This window comes from Pollicipes pollicipes, unplaced genomic scaffold (assembly GCF_011947565.3).
Source record: "Pollicipes pollicipes isolate AB1234 unplaced genomic scaffold, Ppol_2.1 Scaffold_6138;HRSCAF=7277_pilon_pilon_pilon, whole genome shotgun sequence".
Lineage (NCBI taxonomy): Eukaryota > Metazoa > Arthropoda > Thecostraca > Pollicipedomorpha > Pollicipedidae > Pollicipes > Pollicipes pollicipes.
In genome coordinates this window covers 34,806,637-34,828,740 of record NW_023596818.1, presented here as the reverse complement: position 1 = coordinate 34,828,740, position 22,104 = coordinate 34,806,637, and the positions used below count along the sequence as shown (strand labels likewise).

The following is a 22,104-nucleotide window of genomic DNA, read 5'->3' as shown; positions in this document are numbered from 1 at the left end:
TTGTTGTCTCGGTTCTGGTCGTAACAGAAGCTTTGGTGGGCTGTTTGACATACGCAATGTAGCGATCGCCAGCTTTTAGGGCAGATGATTAACATCAAAGCACGATATGCTGTGAGGACTGTCATATAGCGTCATGAATCTCTTACCGAAAACCTGCCAAGGCCTGTTGAGGATGTTAATACTGTATTGTTGACTTATCCTGGCCTGCAGTGCTGTAGCCCTAGCACTGACATCATGTGGTGTGCACAGTAGTTACTTTCTGTATAATTTGGGGCTGGAAATGCAGTTGCATGGAAAATAAATTGCTCCGTAACATTGCTATGAATTGATTGCCAAAGCATTGTTATTTCTACGTAAAGATGGTAAGGCTGAGCTACCAAGAATGTTTTTTCTTGCTTAGGATTATTTATGCAACTACTAGCTAACCCTGATAGAACCATTGTGGTGCAACGGCAACCTCGCTGGTGATAGTCCTTTAGCATTGTCAAAAACAGTTGTTGCCAGTCATTCATAAATTATAAGCTGTTGTCTCAAGGGCTTGGCATAGAGAAGTCAATCAATGTGCTACACTGTGTAATGGCACGGGTCAACAGCGTCATCGTGGAGCTACTTCAGTGCTGTACTGTGGCATGACATAACGAACAATGGTACGGTTTTTGTGCTACAGTCACTGCTGCTTTCATAATAAATCATATCATGAAAAGATGGTTCAAGCACGCATTCTTGTAATAACTCCGCTTCTGACATATGGCTAACCAAAAACACATGATACAATATACAAATCACTTGAAGCAAAGCACACAGCCAATAAGTGACACCACTTGCTCAGCCTGTTTGGGAATCCACAAAACATAGGTGACAGAGATGCCAACACGTCTTCTGGTTCCACAGCCATGCAACATGCTGCAGTCATCAAGCTGCTTCACTCAAAAATATTGTTCATACAAGTAATACAACTTGCATAACAAGCAAATTTTACATGTAGCAGAATGGCGCTGCAAGCCTCCTGACCTTGCACAACGCTGGAGACAGGACAAGTGCATGTAGTTATGCTTAGATGGGCGAAATGCAAGGTGATGAGGCTACTGGTGCACATAAGGCTCATGATAAAAATAAATGGTATCTAAGAGGCCACCCGCAATACTTCTCCACCTCTCTCAGCACCCAGCATCTCATACAAGTCGCAGTGACAATGGCAATGATGATTCTTAAGCAATGCTTGTCTACATACAAAATTTGTTACGACGTCCATGTGGTGCATCCATAATAATTTTACAACCACATTTTCATAATTTTTAAGTGGCATAATTTTGCAAAGCTGTCAAATAAGTGTGATCCTACACTTGCACCACCCGCGTGACTTTCAAATTGCAGGTTTTCCCGTAATTTCCGCACAGGTTTTCGGTTATAACACCGCATTTCACCGTGGGCTCCGCTCAAAACAAAGTCCCAACGTGGGTTCATATTAACTACGACTCAGGAGGTTATACTTGAATGACACAATTTTTGCTCAAGATTTAAATTTGTCCTACAATATGGTTAAATATGTAGCAATATATATATATATATATATATATATATATATAATGTATATATATTTCTGAGATTCCTGTAATATCTCCCTACTTTTCGAACGCTTTGCCAACCCATAAACCCGTGTAAGGTTCTTCGCTCCGGTACACAAGGCGCCAGCCGGGCTGTCTGTAATAAGTGTCAGTAGAAAAGAAAACGCCAGCAGAAGAAAAAAGGGCAGATTCGCAGTCGTGTCTTGTGTTTTCATAACATTCGGGAGAGTGCTGTTCTTTTTATCGGTGCGGTACTTTGCTGCAGACTGTGTCGTTCTCATCTTTATAACATCAACCTATGGTCTAGAACTAACGAGGAATTTCCCGTTGGCGACGAGTGGTGTATAACCCGGAAGTGCTCACGCTTACGTTCGCGACACACATTCAGCAGCGAAATCTAACTGACATCCAATCACCTTCCCCGGATTGTATCATGGGTGCCGCATCATTGCTCTTGCGAATGTATGAGCGGCCACGCTGTTTTGACCAAAAGCAGAAAACAGCCTGTAATATGGCGGCAACCGTATGACGTTTCCATGACGACATCAATGCCAAGGTGACCTTGAAGTAGTTTCTCAATAAATCTTTTCGCACTTTTGCGGGCATATAACTCAGAAACCAGAGGGCTTTGGATCTTAAAAAGAGCATGGCCGTGGACCGTCTCTCAGTTGGGCTCCCAGGTCGGCGGGGAGGCCCGGTGCCGAATGCTTGCTAGAAATCGCATGGCTTATCAAAACTCAACAGACGCCCGGCCCCGAAAGGAGGTCGGACAGCGCTAAGGCCCAGGTGCGAGAGGGCTTCGCCCCCCCCCCCCCCCTTGCCATGGGATTCTGATCTTCTCCAGCGGAGATGTAAAGCTTTCCACCCTGTCGCCTTTCCAACGGCGGAATGGCTGTGATAAGTTTGGAAACATCACGAGAGGGGACAAGCTGAGGGATGGCAACATCGAGGTAGAGTTCGCCAGTAGTCTGGAGGCGAAGCGTTCATTAGAAGCGAAGGAGTTCATTTATAGCATTCGTGATGAGAACGGGAATCATGGCAAAACCGTAGCTTTGACAGTAACACCACAGAACACAAAAACCTCACCTAGAGGCGTTGTACATTGTTTTGACCACCGTGATGTAAGTGACAGCGAAATTGTCGGGGAGCTTTCGGAATTCGGCGTAGCCGCCGCGCGTAGAATCCTGGTCAGGAGAGGAGGAGAACTGAATGCTACCGACATCTTCCTCACTTTCAATCGTCCAGATCTACTATCAGATATCCGTGTGGGCTATGCCCGCGTGAAACTCCATCCTTTTATTCCCAACCCAATGCGCTGCTTCCAATGTCAGCGGTTCGGTCATGCGAAGCCCCATTGTCGCAATAAGCCAGTGTGCGGCAAGTGTTCGTCCACCACCCACCTGAGCGACAACCGCACCGCTGACCAGCTTTATTGCGTCAATTGTGGCAGGGACCAAACACCGCACACTGTGTTAGACTGTGCGTGCCCAGCGTTTGCCGGAGAAAAGGAAGTATTTTCGCTGAAAACGCCCAAAAACATATCTTTCCGAGAGGCCATGGACCTATATGGCCCGAGTCACTCTAAGTTCTGGAATGCATCGAAAGCAAAAACTGCTTTGCTGCATAACAACGTCATCAAGCAGATGACTGTCATCTAGCTCGTGGGACTCCTGAGGTCGTTTGGTCTACAGTTGCACCTTCAGCACGTACACCGAACTCCCAGCCGGCAGAAGGAACTCCCTCCTCGCCGACCGACCAGTCTGTGGTGGACGTTGACGTTCGGGTTAAGCCCCCTGCTCCCTCCCCGGTGCCGGGCCGGTCGACACCTATCATGTTGCTGACTCTCCCGACGCCGGAGAGGTTGCCGACTCTCTGTCTCCTGCCGGAGAGGAGGGTCGGACGGTGGTCCGGCGCGGCCGTGGCCCGCGGGCTCCACCGGCCTCCGCGTCTGTTCCTTCACCAGCCTCGTCCGCCTCCGCTTCGTGTGCTCCGCTGTTTGCGTCGCCTCCGACACCACTAGCGAAAGCATGCAGGCGGGTGTTGGAAAAGCTGGAGCGGCACGAGGCGGGCAGGCGCGCCCGCAATGCTAAGCGGGCGCGCTTGGCCGAACAAGAACAGGCAAAGGCGGCGAACCGTGTGTCCGGGGCGAACAGGAGTCCGTCCCCCACAGCCCATTGCCCAGAAGACCAGTGGAGCCCCCCGCTGGTCCTCAGATGTCTAGCAGACCCTTACCCATGGGTCCTCCCCTACGCCACCCAGGATTGGACTCCTTTGGTAATGATCACTACCCCGCCTAGTTGCGTAACCAGAACGGAGCAGCTCCCGGCTCCAGTCCACAACGGTGGAATCCCAGACAGGCTGACTGGGATGAGCTTCAGGCACGGGTAGAAACCAGGCTGGCTTCCGTTTCGGTGGCTGAGTCTGCATCGGTAGAGAAGCTTACCCCCACAATCTTACAATCGGCAGAAGAAAGCATACCACGTACATCTGGCGCTCCACGTCGTCCCCCTGTTCCGTGGTGGACAGACCAGTGCCGCGACGCTATACGCGCGCGTAGAAAAGCCCTGTGAGACATTGATCGACACAACACTAGGGACAATTTGATCTTTTCAAATAAGCTACGCTTGCAGATTTGTGTGGTACAGAGCTAATTTGTAAATAGCACCAGAGCTACAAAAAACTTAAAGATCACAAAATGTGCCCGTTAGCGATTATCACATCTGGTCTGTCTGCAGTGTGCAGGTACAGTGAATGGGGCAGGAATGTGGTCATAAATATCCTTAGCCCACTATCACTACCCCGCTAAGACCTCAAGTTAGAGCTAAGTCAAATGTCCCACCTTGCACACATTCCTGGCTAACAAGAGGCGTCTGTCTATACGCTTACACTAGGTACTGATCCAAATACCAGGGTGCAGCGAATGCCACGCACTCTACATTTCACTGAATTTGAAAAAAATAAATACGCAAACTGAAAGTAACAATGACGAAATAATGTCCGTCCCCAACCCTCTGATATCGAGAAAACACTGGACTCCTTCAGAGCCATGGAAACACGAGGAAGGGGCACTACAGCCGCCCGATATCATGCGCTTCACACCCCGGCCGGCATTCTCTCCGTAATATGACACTTTTCTCGCTAGATGGCAGGGCTAGTCGCGCGATCGCTGAAATGCCAATGATTGCCCAATCCCGTAGACACTCATCCCAGGGCTTTACCCGCCGCACAATGCTGCGACACGGCCGCCCTTGGCCTGGGTCGGCCACCGGTGGCCGGTTGCCAGCTGACATTTCCATTTCAGTCGGGCTGAATAATGCGCCCGCTCTGGGACCCAGTGTCGCCGGATCACGAGTCCAGCATTTTCCCCTTCACCACGGGGGCGGCAGCCGGAGGACTTCACCTGGTGCTTGGTGCGCCGCGCCTAGGCTGATCAGGACTGGGCTGGCGTCGTCCCATTCTCTGGCTGCCGGAGCTCGTCCAACACCGCAAGCCTGCAGTCTCTGCTGCGAAGCGCTGTTCCGGGCCGCAGAAGGAATGCCACCCACACCGGCGTACAGCAACGGCCCGCCGACGCTCTACAGCCCCGCAGAACAGAGAGCGTGTGGCGTCTGGCCGACCAGCCGACGTGGCTAGAACCGCTGATCATGGCTACGGCAAGGCAGACAGACGTGTGCATTGTGTGGGTGGGGTGCCTCCGGTGAGACGGGAGTATGCTCGCGTGCATTTACATTGCTCTTGACCTGTCACCCTTGCGGCGTTTGGCAGCTGAGTGTTTCGTCTGAAAGAGGTGCTTCAGTTTGGCCACGTTCCACGTTTGCACCAAGCTATGAAGTTGCGCTGCCAGTTTGACACGGAATATGATGCACATTACGATAAGCTAATAACACAACTAAATAAAATGAAGGAATTTTTATTTGAGTTGTACAACTCTACAGATGTGCAGCCCAGCACCAGTCATGACCTGGATACGCGGGGCTCTTTAGGAACAGCATGCATGCGGCTTGAGCGGGGTGCGAGTAGCTGGCACTCACCACAATGAAAACTAGCTTAGTACGTTTTAACATTTAGATAGCAAAGGCTGTTCTTTGGAATACGCATGTCCGCGGCGTGCCAGATCCTAGGCCCCATGTCAGTCTGCCCAGCCCTGTGCCTGCGGACACCAAAGCTGCAGCTCTACCGCTGGACAAATTTGTACGAGGCTACGAACAAAGACAGCTTGTCAAGACTTATCCAAAATTTTAGTCGGAATTCTGGATTCTCGGTAGGGTGGTAACTGCCACCTGTCTCCGCGCAACCGACCCGCCCGGCCCGTTTTGCAGCTAAACCATGTGGGACGCAAACTTTTTGCATGCTTTTCCTTCTTGCCATCTCCATTCTTATTGCTCGGACAGAAGAGTAGTTTCCTGCTTATTTGGGGGAGGGTTTCAGCTCCTCCAGCCTAGGTTCCAGGCCCCCCCCCCCCCGGACTAAGGAAAAAGTGAGCCAGATCTGTGGAAAATTCGTTTGTTGGCGTATTCTGCGCGTACTTTCCGGCATCTTCCATTGTTAAGCCCCCGGCCCGCATTTCATTTTCCGAACCTACGCCCCTATACCCGGTCGTTTCCCAGTTCGAGAGCCGGCTATGACTTCACGGATCTATTTGACCGACCGAGACTTGCTGGTTACTTGGTGCCGGCGCGTGGTCCGTAATCCACTTGTAGCGTAGCAGGCAATAGTTGTGAAGTATTTGCACCACTCTCGTGGCGCATTTTCAGGCGATGCTACTCAAATGGTTCGGTATTTGAGTATATGCGAGCTGCTGTTACCTTTACCACTTAAGCAAATATATGCGAAAAACGAGGTATGACAGCTTTTTACAGAAAAAAATGTTGGGTATCGCGCATAAGAGCTTTCATTTTCATTCGATTGTGGATAGTCAACGAAGTACGCAGAGGTCTTCCACAAATCACGTTACGCATAAAAGGCAGGAGCCGGGGAAGCGTAACGGTAACAAGGAAGAGATTGGGAAGCTTTGGACAGTGCTTACGGTCGTGTGTTGTTGCTAATTATGCCAAAAGCTGAGAATAAATCGAGCTAGATGCCTTTTCTACTAAACCCGGATTCCTTTTATTGCAAGCAACACTTCTTTGTCTCGCACCTTTAGCTCACATAGATAGCAATTCGAGGTTACTCTTTGGGACGTCACACTTGACACAGCAAACCAGGGAACGCGGGAGTGCCACGCCCTTACTTTTATTGTCAATACTTGTACAGAGGGGTGCGGGAGCGATTTCAAAGAGTACACGTTTGGGGGGGGGGGGGAGACCATACCAAACCAATTTTCCACCAACAGGGTGTGCGAACTGAAAACAAACAGGAGCTATCGTACATGCTGACAGCACTACTAAGGTCTGGCCGCTGGCGGACTCCTGCAATCAACAAGAGCACGGATGCTGACGGCTTCAGCGTTCTCAGCTGGTCGCCTTGGGCTGGTTACAAACTACACACTGCTATATCGTTGCAGCCATCAATGCCAGCAGGCATCGGCCGGCGCCTTCTCGTGCCCGCCCAGCCAAGGCTCTTGTCCGCGTGAGCCGCAGCGCGCCCTCGGGCCGTCTAGGACCGCAGGACGACGTCGATGGTCGACACGCAGGACGCAGTCAAACGCAGGCGACCAGGCCTCCACAGGCAGCGAGCGGGCAGCACTTGAGCGCGCCGGGGCACTGGTGGTCATCCGAGCAGGCGAACTTGGGCAGCGGGCAGCCGACGATGTCAGTGCTGACCGGGCAAAACGTCGCCTTCTGGGAGAGGGTGACGCAGCGGCCGTCGCAGCAGCCCGTGAAGGCACCGGTGCAGTCGGCGGGGCCGGTGCACGTGCCGTTGGGGTGCTGTTCAGGCAGCACCAGAGGTCTGACCGGGCTCGGGCAGCCTGCGGAGTCTGCGGTGGAGTCAAGGTAAGCTGGCCAGTCTCCTCAGGTAGCGTGCAGCCGCGGCCACCACAGGTCTCACGCGGAGCCTAGGTCAGGACACGTCTCACGCGGGCCGGGGTCAGGACACGTCTCACGCGGAGCCTAAGTCAGGACACGTCTCACGCGGGCCGGGGTCAGGACACGTCTCACGCGGAGCCTAGGTCAGGACACGTCTCACGCGGGCCGGGGTCAGGACATGTCTCACGCGGAGCTGAGGTCAAGATGTCTCACGCGGAGCCGAGGTCAAGACATGTCTCACGCGGAGCTGAAGTCAAGACACGTCTCACGCGGAGCTGAGGTCAATACACGTCTCACGCGGAGCTGAGGTCAAGACACGTCTCACGCGGAGCTGAGGTCAAGACACGTCTCACGCGGAGCCTAGGTCAGGACACGTCTCACGCGGAGCTGAGGTCAAGACACGTCTCGCGCGGAGCTGAGGTCAGGGCACGTCTCACGCGGAGCTGAGGTCAAGACACGTCTCACGCGGAGCTGAGGTCAGGACACGTCTCACGCGGAGCCGAGGTCAGGACACGTCTTACGGGGAGCCGAGGTCAGGAGTCTCAGGACACGTATTTCACACGGTATGGACATTCAAGGTATGGACATATGGACTAGACAAACGAACATATTTCCTTAACACGATAAATTCCCGTAATCCCGCTATCTGACTAACCATCAAACACACGTTTGGAACAGGGCCCATACCATTTATTGATATTTGTACTGCAGTGCACCCGTTCGCAGAGTACCCTACTGAGCTTCTCTCCAAGCCCATGGCAGCCCCATTATCCCCAGTCTCAACTCAGCCGATCCCATGAGCACGCAAAGAGCTGTGCCTCATTCACAGATGGCAGGCGCAGTTCGGTGTTCGTCAGACAGGTCGGGCATTGGCCGCAGCCTCCGACACGTGGTGGGTTTGTACAACAAAAACGGCCATCCAGAGCACTTCACCAACTGCGCCGATATCACTTCCAAATATCTCCTAACAACAGCCAGAGACACAAACCTAACCAGCTGGCGTGCATGCGCCGGCCGTATGTCGACAGGATGCTAGCTGAGCGGGTATCAATAATCGGGTCAACGAATAATCAGGACACCTACCAGGGTGGCTTGAGTCAGCGGGCCAACCCAGAGACAAGGCCTGGCACGGCCAGCCTTAACAAAGTCGTCCTGTCCAGCGGGCCGTCAACGCCGCCATACCTGAGACTGTGGTTTATCTGGTAAGTGCCCTTGAAAGACGTAGTGTGCAAAAACACAGGCGGCGAAACGGAAGGGTGCGTCGGGTTTTACGGAGGCGACAGCCGGCTACTAGTCCCGTACCGGGTCGGGTTTCATGGAGGCAGGAGCGGGGTACCAGTCCCGTATCGTGTCGGGTTTTACGGTGGCGATAGTGGGATACCAGGCCCGTATCGGTTCAATCAACATCTTGGAGACGTCCGTTTACGTGGGATTCGTTTATTCGGTTTGGATCCGTGATCCAAACCCTGAACCGTAAACTTATCAACAAACCGTGATCGCTCCGAGACCAAAATCAATCGATCCACATGATAAATTTCAAGCTAACCCTTAAAAAAATGACGCATATTGGTACCGATGCATAGAGAGTCGTAGACATGTTTTCGGCAGACGTTTGATTTGACATGTTATCTCCCGAACAGCAGTCATTGGTGACACTGGGGTGAGTGTAACCTTGCGTTTGAAGGAAAGGGAAGAAAGTTTACAACCGGTCGATGTCTTGAGGCCAAAAGCTCGTTGTTCATTTTTGGTTTGTTTTTTACGTTAAATATATGATTATGATACGTCATGCAATTAATCATATGCAGTCTTGCTAGGCGTTCTTACCATAAAGTATGTCACGGTGTGATATTTTAATGATATATTCAGTGCAATCAAGAAAAGGAGACGTTTTCGCCAGGCGAAACGACGCGCAGCGTTACCCAATGAAAAGCCTATTGTTGCTTGTATGCCCGTGTTCTAAGTTCTGATTTCGAAAGTATCAGTTGCCGGTAGGAACTGCTGAGCTAGATATCGCTTTTGCAAATGGAACGACGGTGCATCCGAAACATTTTTCGACGAAAATAGGTCCAGGCGACGCATGCTTTCTGGTGAACTGCTGCTTCATCCAATCAGCCGCGTCAAAAGTGACGTTCGAAAAATTGAAAAACGTAACCAGAAACTTTCCAAAGTGCAAAATGTCGTACTTTTTATTCAAGAGAGAGAGAGAGAGAGAGAGAGAGAGAGAGAGAGAGAGAGAGAGAGAGAGAGAGAGAGAGAGAGAGAGAGAGAGAGAGAGAGAGAGAGAAGAGAGAGAGAGAGAGAGAGAGAGAGAGAGAGAGAGAGAGAGAGAGAGAGAGAGAGAGAGAGAGAGAGAGAGAGAGAGAGAGAGAGAGAGAGAGAGAGAGAGAGAGAGAGAGAGAGAGAGAGAGAGAGAGAGAGAGAGAGAGAGAGAGAGAGAGAGGCAAATAACGAGCTCTCACTTACTTTCCGAGGGGCATTCTAGCAAAGTACACGCCGGCAGACCATCGACGCACACACAGGTGTTGCAGCCGACTTCCCACCTGTCTCCTTCAACGCACGAGTCATCTGTGAAAAAGGGTAGTGGGTTAGTTACGTGTTAGGCTACGTTACTTACGTACGTTAGTTACGTACGATAGTGAGGAGAAACGTTATCCCACTGGTGAGTAGGTGAAAGCTCAATTATACCCAAAACCGTCAATCACCGTGTGCCTGCGCCTTGAAATCTTGGTTTGATTACCCGCATCGCAGCGCGCGTATGTTGAAGTTTACAGCTGAGAACATGGAAGTTTACAACTGAAAACGTGGAAGAGGGCAATGGATGCGCACACACATTTGTACTCACACGCCCGCAGCATACATCCGTGCCTACTAAAAATTTTCACTGTGGGAACAACCTCATCGATGAGATGACACGACCTACAGAGCGTAATTGGCAGGCTCGTCTGAAGTTCATTTCACCAGGAATGAGGGCTTTGAAAGGGGGTTAAGTCAAACTGTGTTTCAGTGCCGAAATGTTGTCGATAGCGGTTGCAAAGGGACGACGTAGATCCTTTGAAAGGCCCCCCTCGTTATCCTGTGCGAGAAATCATCGGGTTGAGCCTCATTTGCCGGCCTAACGTTTCGTTGTTCCGCTACGAGCAGGATTTCGATGGTGAGTGTCCTGGAATGCTGGATACCTCCCTTCGGCATCTGGTGTACGATATGTAACGTTGATTTGGTGGAAGCATTTTGATGGGGCAAGTCCCTTGCGACATTTGGACATGGGCGCTGAGGAGCTTGAATGGAATAAACGTAACCGCGATGATCCGTGCTGCATTACAATTATGCGAAAAAAGACTATCGCAAATATGCTAGGCAGTGAACGAGAGACAGAGCCTACATTTACGCGTCTAGGCATCAGTCACTGGGCGCTCACTGATGTTCCCTAGAGGAAAAAGAAGGCGGGCCGCGTCCGTGCAGTGTCGTATGTCAATGTTTTATGTTTCGGAAGACGGAATGACTGTCCTTTTGCCAAGTGCCAAAAGGAAAGTGAAAGGGCGAAAAAGGATGCCCTTTTGCTGTCCGTGCGGGACAGTGCTATCCCGCACGACACTGGCGACCAATGAAAGCTGCAGCACTGCACAGTTCCACAGCGGCTCTTTCGAACTATTGCTTGACACCGGACGTATCGCCTGAGAAAGATAAGTGCGTAGATGTAATTGCATATCCGAAATATGAAACGAAAACATAACACATGAAACACCTAGTACACCCGGCCAATGGCAGTTTTCAGGCTCGGGGGTTAGACATTCTTTAACAGACATTCAACGCGGACACATGTGTGCACCGACTTACTGCCGGTACTATCGGCGCACGCAATTTGTGTGCAGACTGCCAGTCCCTGGATGCATTGGCAAGTGTTGCAATCAATCTTCCACGTCTCGCCTTCCGTGCAATCTGTCAACAAAGCAACAACCGTCCGGAATAGCGGGATCTAACAACCACCATGTATCTTCAAGACACACGCGCAATATAACGAGCCGATTGGCGCCTGCCTTTTGATGTTCTGAAGCTTGATGTTCTTTTAAAAACAGCTTTTCGAGCGTATGTTATGCCACGAAGTTTCGTAACTTATCCAGTGCACTAGCGAGGAACATTATTCACATGTTTAAGACAGCAGTAATGGCCTCATGCATCGGAGAAATACCGGGAGAATGGAGATACAGTTGGGCTTAACTCAACTATATCTCCACTCTCCTGCTTTTTCTCTGGGGAATACGACTATTACTACTGTCTTGTCACGAAGTTTCACTGGTATGACTTTTGGCATGCCATGGTATAAAAGGGCATCCCTGAGCCGGCGAACGCCAGATGCCACGAAGCACACTCTCATCGATAGTGGGAGACGTGACACCGATGCACATGTCGTTTGTCTGCAATGGTGTCCAACTGAGGACTGTCCTTAGTGGTGCATGGCTGAGGACTATCTCCAGTGGTGTCCAGCAGAGGAACGTCTGCAGTGGTGCCGGCTGAGGAGCACTTGGGCGGGGGGGGGGGGGGGTCCGTCGTGGCATCTCACTGCTGCAGAGACGCTCTGTGCAGACAGCCAGGCCGCTCCGGCAGTAGCACGAGTTGCAGTCGCTGGTCCAGGTGTCACCGTCCTTACACGTGTCAGCGCAGTGGTAGATCGGACAGCATCTGCCCCGTAGAACAGGGCTCAGCCACACATCCAGGTGCACAAAAGCAGCCTCAGCCTCACTCTGTCATACTATTCAGAAAAGAGAACTTCCAAATCCACACTGAGCGGTGTCCCAACACAAAATATTTCCCTGGTGACCAGCTGGGTGTCATACCCTCCATACTGCAGCCCGCGGGCTGCGACCGCGCAGCATGGCAGCTGTGCGAGGCAACTGCTCGGTAGAATAGGTCCGGCTCTGGTGGGCCAGTCACCCAGCAATAGAGCACCAGACACGGAATGAACAGACACAAGCTTCCGGGGGAATGTGTTCGGGATTGCGAACGCCCTGTTGGCCGGCAGCGTCTGCGGTAGCTGAAGCTGTGGCTGCCTGACCTGCTGTCGTCCAGCAGCGGCCTGCAGTTGTCGGCAGGCGGTGGGTGGCACCGCACCTCCATCTCCTTGATGTGACCGTTGACGCAGGCGCGGTGCTTGCAGGGGTTGGGCGTGGCCCAGACGCTGCCGTGCACATGTTCGGCACTGGCGTCCCAGCAGCCTGGCGGAGTCAGCCGGAGGTTTGCGGCAGTGCGGACGCCGGCGTTTGCCTCAGCACGTCCTGACAATGCCCTGTCCAGCGTCCCAGGTCCAATGGTAGATCGCAGCCCTAGCTGTGAGATTCACGGACGTCCTCAGCTTCGAAAAGTGGAAAATGCAGGCTTCCGCGGATAACGAAACGCATTGCATGGGGCATCCCGAGCTGGAATAACCACCTAATTTGGTCATGACGCCGTCAACGCCAAACTAGCACGATGCCAATCTCGAATGAACTGTGCCAACCTGTAGCCAACATCGATGCCCCGAAGTCCACACCCACTAGCATCAGCGAGTGGCCGCCGCAGCCAGCCGCCCTGTCCTGAGCGGCCGGCAGCCTCACCGGCACTGGTGCAGTCCATCTTGGAGCAGAGCACGGTTTGCGAGAGGGGGCCGGCATTCTGCTGCGGAACGCACTCGCAGTAGACGCACTCGGTCTTGCTCTGGTAGATCTGGCCCAGACGACAGGGGCTGGACATGCCCGGCACGGCCTGACACTCCCAGCTCGGGCAGCAGTCCCCGGTAGGCTCGGCTATCTCCCTGACGACGCGGGTCAGTACCTGGTGACCCTTCTCAACGCCTTCGCTTTTACGCTCTTTATATTTTTACCGTTGTTACGCTTTTCGCACATTTTGGCGCTTTTACGCTTTTTTCATCAGCGCTTACGCTTTCTTCCCTAACGCTTATGCTTTTATAATACGCTTTGGCGTAACTCGGGTGGCCACGCATCTCCAGGGTACCGTATGCATAGTTGCGGGTGTCATACGACTTCCTCATGTGAGCACGCCTAAAACCTGACCCCGGTCCGTCCGATTGGTCACGGGGGCTGCCATGAGTGGTTAACGGTGTCTTGAGGCCGTCACTTTGGCCCACGTGCCGATGTGAAATGATTACGAGCGCAACACTACCTATACTTGCCTATACTTAAGATCACAGTTTAATCCTGGTTTTATATTTTCTGTGCGTAGGCGGGTCGAGACCTGATAGGGGGGAGGGGGGAGGGGGGGGAGGGGGGGGTCTAGTTCTGACTGTCGGCTCAGCTCGGCGGTTTCCGGTAGCGTGGCAAAACGGGCACGATTGTTAGCAGCCCATGTAGTCACGTCAGGGAGCAAACGGTTTAGCCATTTGCCGTAGTCAGAGACCACGCGATAGTCTAATTATAATTAGTTTGGTTTCAGTCTGATTTAATGCAATCATAGTCATCGAGCGATAGAAAACTTCTCCGAACGGAAATAATATTTCCAGGTGATTACCATACCGTCCGTGTCGTATGTCGGCTTGGTTGTTTCGTGCACGATTCCTTAGAATCATCTGGCCCATCCCCGGGTGTGCATCCACAGTGCATAGGTGATTTCGAATCGCTTGGACAGGAATAAAGAGTTGAACAAAGCATCCTGCTTAGAGCCGAACGTCGAAAAAAGCATCCCGCTTAGAGCCGAACGTGGAACGAAGCATCCCGCTTAGAGCCGCACGTGGAACAAAACATCCCGCTTAGAGCCGAACGTGGAACGAGGCATCTCGCTTACAGCCGAACGTGTCAGTTAGATGTCAGCTTCGCACTTCCAGAACACAGGCATGCTATGTAATAAGAATCGTTTGCCTCAGACCCACGTTCCGTTCTAGTTAAACGCGTGCCGGTATCAGTAAGAGCACTTTACCTGCATAGAAAGCTGGGCGGCCTCTTGCACTCATCCAGAACGGAGACGGCCACTCCGTCAATGCACGTTGACTTGTTGCAGCGGTCTGCGCCGATGATGACGTCACCAGTTTCGTACGTGGTGCCCGCCACCACGCACTCTGCGAAGAGCGACGACGATGACGTCAGAGGTCGTATCAACCTGGACTCGGGGCGGGCCTTCTGACCATGGGGAGGGCGTGTCAGCGACTGCTGATCACGGCGGTGTGTTGATGCCTCTGAAAGACGTGCCGCCGCACGCCCACGTGCTGGCAGATGTGCTCAGTGCGTATGTGCTTGATCTTGGGCAGATGTGCTCAATACGTACGTGCTCACGTTTTGGGCAGATGTGCTTAATGCGCACGTGCTCACATCTTGGGCAGATGAGCTCAATGCGCACGTGCTCACGTTGTGGGAATCAGTGCTCAATGCGCACCTGCTCACGTTTTTGGGCAGATCTGCTCAATGCGAACGTGCTCACGTCTTGGACGGATGTGCTCAATGCGCACATGCTCACGTTTTGGGCATCTGTGCTCAATGCGCATGTGCTCACGTTTTGGGCATCTGTGCTTAATGCGCACATGCTCACGTTTTGGGCACCTGTGCTCGGTATGGACGTGCTCACGTTTTGAGCAGATGTACTCGATGCGCGCGTGCTCACGTTTTGGGCACCCGTGCTCGGTGTGGACGTGCTCGTGTTTTGGGCAGATGTGGTCGGTGCGGACGTGCTCACGTTTTGGGAAGATGTGCTCAATACGCTCATGTTTTGGGCATCTGTGCTCGGTGTGGACGTGCTCAAGTTTTGGGCATCTGTGCTCGGTGTGGACGTGCTCGTGTTTTGGGCGGATGTGGTTGGTGCGGACGTGCTCACGTTTTGGGCAGATGTGCTCGGTACAGACAACGCCGGCGCTGTTGCAGGTGCAGACGTTGCAGTCGTCTTCCCAGGTGACGTCGGTGTAATTGGCTGGGCAGGGGCTGGAGGTGCAGTCCCAGCGGGGGCAGCACTCGCCGGGGACCGGCGTCTCGGCGCACAGGGGGCCAGGAGGCGGTGGGCACTGCGTGATTCTGCAGCGGCCCGGTCAGAGGCAGCCACTGAGCTGGGGCTTCAGATTGTCAGGGTGTGGGGATCCGGTCAGAGACGGACACTGAGCTGGGGCTTCACAGTAGCAGGGCGTGGCTACCAGGCCAGAGATGGCCGCTGGGCTGGCACAAAAATAGAGGTTCCAATTATATTCGGATTCTTTGGAATTCGAGGAAATGAAACTTCCAATTTAGAAACTTTACCGACAGGAGCAAAAATGATTCGTTTTTGGACAGATGACATTGTTCTGTCGCGTCGAGAATTAATATGCATTTCAACTTTGTCATGCTGTTCGTGCTCAAAGCAATTTGATTATAAACTTAAGCGAGTTGCTGATAGAGTACACAACAAGACACTTCTTTTTGAAACATGAAATAGAGAGTTCATTTGAAATAAGGGGTATCGGTATGAAAATGACAACGTTAATGTCTTTAGTAGAGAATATGATACTCACCACTAGCCTTGCTGCAATTTGTCACCACTCACCATCCGACTAAGCTGCTGTCGTTGATCCTAATGATAGTCAAGCTTATCGGCCATCGATTTAAATTGTGAATTGTGAGTATTTTCGCGAAGGCCTTTGATACAGATTACTCACCACGATCATGTTTTTTCATTTGATTCTGGTGAGGAAATGCAGGGACGTGAGGAGTATTTGAATTTACTGGGTGTAGGCAATAGTTGTTTTCATATTATCAAAGCGAAGCTTTAACATTTTTCAGTAGCCTAACTTTTTGGACGCTTTCGGACGGTCAGCAGGTCCATCCTTGGTCTTTGGATTGAACTTTGGACAATAATTTTCAGTGTACAGCACATCTGGTCCAGAAGTATAAACGCAGGGCCATCTCACGAGTGCCAGGGTGAAGGTAGGCGTAAGGGTAAAGACCCTTAGAATGAACACTGAATGTGCAAGTCAGGTACAAAACGGCAACAGAGATGTCCTAAGGGGGAGTGAATGATATGCCTGACTGTGGAACAGGGTTAGACATGGTCACAAAGGTGGGGGTGAGGGGGGGGGGCTGATCACTAAAAGCGCGACAAGAAAAGCTCGGTGATGTCGCCTAGTAAGTCAGACTACGTGGGGGCAATCAGGGATAAGGAATGCATTCCTGACGAATGTTTTGCATGGGTACCCGTGGGACCCGAGTCTTCAGTGGCTTGTGGAAACCCTGATGTCTCCAGCCCGGCAGAGCAATTGCGGTGTGGGGGTTAACGCTGGCCGGAAGATTTCGTTACATCGTATCATATCATGCTATATAATATAATAACACGGTCGCCCGGTGTCAGCCTGACCCTCTCGCGGCCCATCGCCGGTTGACTGTCCCTGACGGCGCGGAAAGTCGAATGCCGATTCCGGGATGCGAACCCACGCAGTCTCCCATTCTAGTAGTCAACTGAACATCGTCACAGCCGCTGAGCTTTCCGACGGCCCGTGCTCACAGCAGTTGGTTAGGATGGAACCGATGCGATACGCCCTCCATCAGAGAGGAAGGTCGCGTGCGGAGGTGCCGACGCGACCGTTGGCCTAGCTTACGAGGAGAGGATAGTGCCGTATCTGCAGGACATCTTGATGCAGGGTCTGTTGCGGTCGACCCAGTCTGCGCCGTGCTTGTGGTAGCCGGTGTGATGTGAGCATCCTGCAGTAGTGGAAGGCTCGCGTCAACTCCAAGGTGCACACATCAGCATCCTTACACTTCGGCGAAGCTCTGGCAGACATCTTCCCGGCAGAAATCACTGCGTGCTCTTCCTCGCCCCTTCCGAAGTAATGGAACGTTAGGGTGTGGTGAATGGCTTGCTATGACATGTATCGGGCAGTGATGCTCGCACAAGCTGTGACCAATGTTATAAAAAAGAACGCCACTGACTTTCGTTTTTTCCAATTTTACATGACTGAATGTTAAAAACTGCCTGGTAAAATAAGAACGGCACGGAAAATACGTTTCGAAAAGGCAGACAATGGGGCTATTTAAGTACCATAAAACTCTCTGTGAGACAACTTCTGGCGCGGCACTGCGCCATAGTTGTAAAGAGACGACATTTTTTACGTCAGATAAAAACGCCACCCTACCCCAACGTTGTTGTCCACTGCGGCATGACGCTCGTGCATTTCCAGTGACATTTCAGCTATTTAAGATAGGAAATGAAGCTAAGGACGTTCCAATGTTTTTAATGCAGTCTCTTATACCTCATGCTTCTAATGTTCCGTTTTGGGAAGAGCATTGGTAAGACACCTCCCTACCGCGCACATTACTTGGGCATGTGACCACATATGGAAAGAAGCAATTGAAAACGAAATGCAAGCCAATTCTTATTGCCATACGGTGAACCTTTTTGCCTTTCCCGGTTTTGGAGCTGTAGCAACATACTGTCAACACAAACATGAATTGATGCAAATGTAAAGCTGACTAACAAGAGCAATATACCTGGTTCGGATGAAATCACAGGAAAGTCCCATTGTGTGATGAGATTCTGTACCTCTTGTAAAATCAATGTTCAACTGAAAGCTAATAACTTAAGTCCTTCGACCGACATAGATAGGTCAGCATTGAAACCAGTATCTGAAATTTTGTTTTGCCCCTTGGGGAGAGAACAAAAATGCTAAAATCCGAGTCGGGCCCTTGATCTTAAGTCCCGGGAGGCCCTCCGGCCCCGCTTCGGGCTTGCTCAAACAAAGGCTGTGACAGACTATGGGCCACTACCCGAGGTGGGCCCCAGGGTTCAGACTGACAGGAAGCCAACTGTTCGGTGTTCGTGGTCTCTGGCCGACTTAGACGTCCGCGTTGTCTCAGAGGTTCTTTAAAAGGTGCAAGAGGACCTCGGACCGACATTTCAGGTCACGACCCTAGGGCTGCGATTCCTTATGCGACCTACAGCCAGCCTTTCGGGCACTTATGCCATCCTACCGGGCCTTTGATAGACGGTTCCGTTGGTCCCCCAAGGCCCATCTTCGGGCCCCCATTGAACACTGCCCTTGGTCGGCTCTGGGCCCCTTGTGAGCAAAGAGCCGTCTATTAGGCGTTGTGGGTCCCTGACAGATACAGGGGCCCGAACAGTGCCGAACAGTGAAATTTACTGGCTCTAGCTTTTTCCTTGTTTGGGATGGACCCTCAGACCCATGCCGTCACGGTACCGATTGTGCGGTACTGGTGGTGATTGACCGACCTATTGACCCATATATACTTAGGGCGTCCCTGATCGGCGCAAAGGGTCCCCTGGCTGCCATATCAGGTCGTGTCCCGCGGACCGGAACCCCTAAATAAGACTCTGACCAGCCCTTCGTGCAAAGAGACTCTCCAATCGAGCCCTTGATCGTCGGATCCGGTGGCCCCTCCAGGCTCGTCGGGCCTCCTCTAACCGACTTGGGACCCCTCAGTTATTTTCTCATTACACCATCAAAATGGAATTAGTTGATATTGCATGACAGTACTATGGAATACGGTACTCTGTACACATACTACATGTTCTCCAGAGGCGGATCCAGAATTTCGTCGAGGGGGAGGGGGGCACCCAACGTTGTGGGCCCCCTCCAAAAAATGTCCTCGCATTCCAGTAATTAAATTTTCAGACAAAAAGTAAGTGGGATGTGTATATATATATATATTATATATATATATATATATATGCACATATATACACATGCCTATATATATATATATATATATATATATATATATATATATATATGTATATATATACAAATATTGCAAATCTGGGAACCCATCTTATTGTGCTAAACCCGAGCATGTTATAGATGCACATACATAGAGCTCATTCATTTTCTCCAGATCACGTCAAACCCTTTGATTCTGAGGCCAAGTGTTTCGGAAAAACAGGCAAAATAAGCTCAAGTGAGCTGCCAAATAGCATCAAAACCAGGCGCCGACTCGATTCCTAGCTTATTTACGGCTAGCCGACTGGGCGATGTAGTCAGCTGACCGTTGTTAACTAATGTAGATGTGTATTTGTGATAAACGAACACAAAATATCCCAGCATTCAAAATATGTTAATAACGTGACGCACAAGTTTGATAAGTGTCACACGCTCAGTCGCCAAGGGAAATGACACGTGCGATGTCGGAGGCACGTAAAATCACCTTCCACAAATGCGCATAAAAATTAATCGGCACGTACACCATTACTGCTCTGAGGCTTGTGCACAAATGCTAATAGGGACAGAGCCTGACCGATCATGGGTGTCCTGCGAGGCCAACATAGAGGCTCCCGTCAATGAGTACAGGGTCCTCGGGGCAGGTGAAAAGAACACAAGACCAACGTGGGGGGGGGGGGGGGGCTGAACGATCGGCAGTGCCCCGGCAGGCTGACATATAAGGCCCCGGCCAGAGCACAGGACTCTCTGAGCAAGGGAATTATGCAAGGCCATGAATTGATATCCCTGTGCGGTCAAATGTACACGGGCAGGTTAACAGATAGAGCCCGATGGAAGTGAAGAGTGTGCCCGAACAGGTTAACAGATGGGCCCCGGCAATTGTGTACGGCTCTCCATTCAAATAAGAAGCACCAAAGACCCATTTTGGTGTGCCCCGACCGATGTGGCCGAGGAGATTACCAGATAGACGCTCGACAAGAGTGAAGGGCCCAAGGCAAGTCACGGAGAATTGGAAGCGCCCTAGACTAGTGTAGAGGGCCCATGAGACTGTCACGAGTGTGTCGGTAGGGTAAACGAAACCGACATAAAGGGCGCATGCGATAATACCCCAGCAGGCAAACATATGGGCTCCCAGCTTCAGCGTACAGAGCCTTTCCGGCGAATGGCAAAAATCTGTGGAAGGCTCCTGATTGACAAGAGCGCCCCGGCATCCTAGCAAGAAGCGCCCAGCAATAGCGCAGGGCCCCCCGAGCAAATGCTAAAAATCAAGGGCAAAGTGAAAGGCTCCTTAGCGGTCAGAATGACCCTGCAAGTGGGAATATAGGTTCCCCAGAAACGGCACAAGGCTCCTGGACAGTGACGAGGCTCTTAAAATTTCCAAATAACAGCTTTCCAATCACTGAAGTTTTGTTTTTGTCTACTCGTGGGCCCTTTACCTTCGCTTGCGACCGTTCTTGGTCGCCCTACAAGTCCAAAGACGCCCAACTTTGTTGCGTTTTGTGTTAAAAGAACTGCACCTGTTCGGCCAGCTATGGGTCCCTTCGGAGCCAATGGGCCCCTTCAGAGCCCAAGGGATGCACATGGCTCCGTGGCCACTCTCTGGATCCACGCCTGATGTACTCTGTGCATATATGGTACAGAGTACTTGGGGATATGGTACTCTGTGCATATACTCTGTGTACTCTGTGCAATATGGCAATAATAATTGGCCTGCTTTCGTTTTCAATTGCTTCTTTCCATATGCGGTCACACGCCCTAGTAATGTGCACGGAAGGGAGGGGTCTTGTCAATGCTCTCCTCGCAACGGAACATGAGAAAGGTGCAAGGCACTGCATGAAAATATGGCTGGGACAGTATTGGAGCAAAGCTGGTTTCATTTCCCCATCTCAGATAGCTGAAATCTTACTCCAAATGCACAAGTGACATGCCGCAGCGGACAAAAATGTTGGGGTAGGGTGTCGGTTTTATCTGAAGTAAAAAGTGCCGTCTCTACAACTATGGCGCAGTGCCGCGCCAGAAGTTGTCACACACAGAGTTTTATAATACTTAAATAGCCCCATTGTCTGCCTTTTCGTAGCGTATTTTCCGTGCTGCTCTTATTTTACCAGACAGTTTTTAGCATTCAGTGATGCAAAATTGAAGAAAAAAAGAACGTCGGTGGCGTTCTGCTTGTAACATTGGCCAATGGGCTTTAAAATGAGAAGAAAATGATTGGTTTGTCGCGGCTAATCGACAAGCACTTGACTCGGTCCGTGTGCAGGAGCTGCAATGCTTGACTGCGCCCCCCCCCCCCCAAGCCCCAACCACTCCTGCACTGATGGCACGCACCTGAGGGACTGCAATCCCGCCTGGTGCAGACAAGCGTGCCGGGCGGCAGGCAGGTGCAGTGGTTACAGCCGTCGAACGTGTGCTCCCCGGGCACGCACTTCTGCGCCGGACAGTCGTACACCGGGCAGCAGTCATCCGCTGCAAGGTCAGGCCAAGGTCAATCAGAGTCGAGGCTCACTATGAAGCGAGGCGGAGCCCCTGCAGGGGCTGCCGACCTTTGGAAGCCAGGTGAGAGGGTAAACGACGTCTGACAGCCGCTGAGTTTTGGACGAGGTGCCAGTTAAAGTGCGGCCCGTTTAATGTAGAGGTTGAATGCGGAGAAGCCGAAACAGCATTCGTCTGCTGAAACCGGGCCATGGGCGCCTGACTTTATAACATCTGCCATGAACACCTGCAGCTTGTGCAGCTCTTCTCTACAGCTACACAGCCTCCTCGCTAATTGCGTCTCACCGCTTGGCTTGGTCTTCTTACCGCGTGACTCGGTCTTCTTACCGCGAGCTTGTGACTCGGTCGTTGTAACGGACAACGGTCTAGGTCCCTTTGATTCAGACAAAGGCCGCAGCAAGGCGGGTCCAATGGAACCGAGGTAGTGTCCTGTCTCATTAGGGTATACCATTGCGAAGGATTTGCCGTGCCC

At 51.7% G+C, this 22,104-nt stretch overlaps 1 protein-coding gene across 1 annotated transcript in view; it reads right to left on the bottom strand.

Moving 5' to 3' along the window:
• Positions 1-6,765: 6,765 nt before the first annotated feature.
• Positions 6,766-22,104, bottom strand: part of LOC119106324 (kielin/chordin-like protein) — a 32,235-nt gene continuing 16,896 nt past the window's right edge. The window contains exons 11-20 of the mRNA XM_037229936.1: positions 21,468-21,605; positions 17,067-17,169; positions 15,323-15,516; positions 14,435-14,573; positions 13,120-13,316; positions 12,582-12,741; positions 12,090-12,208; positions 11,366-11,467; positions 9,995-10,096; positions 6,766-7,482 (exon numbers count right to left, since the gene is read on the bottom strand). Of these exons, the coding sequence (XP_037085831.1) occupies positions 7,205-7,482; positions 9,995-10,096; positions 11,366-11,467; positions 12,090-12,208; positions 12,582-12,741; positions 13,120-13,316; positions 14,435-14,573; positions 15,323-15,516; positions 17,067-17,169; positions 21,468-21,605 (1,532 nt within the window). The 3' untranslated portion in view covers positions 6,766-7,204. The remainder of the gene's footprint in view (positions 7,483-9,994; positions 10,097-11,365; positions 11,468-12,089; positions 12,209-12,581; positions 12,742-13,119; positions 13,317-14,434; positions 14,574-15,322; positions 15,517-17,066; positions 17,170-21,467; positions 21,606-22,104) is intronic.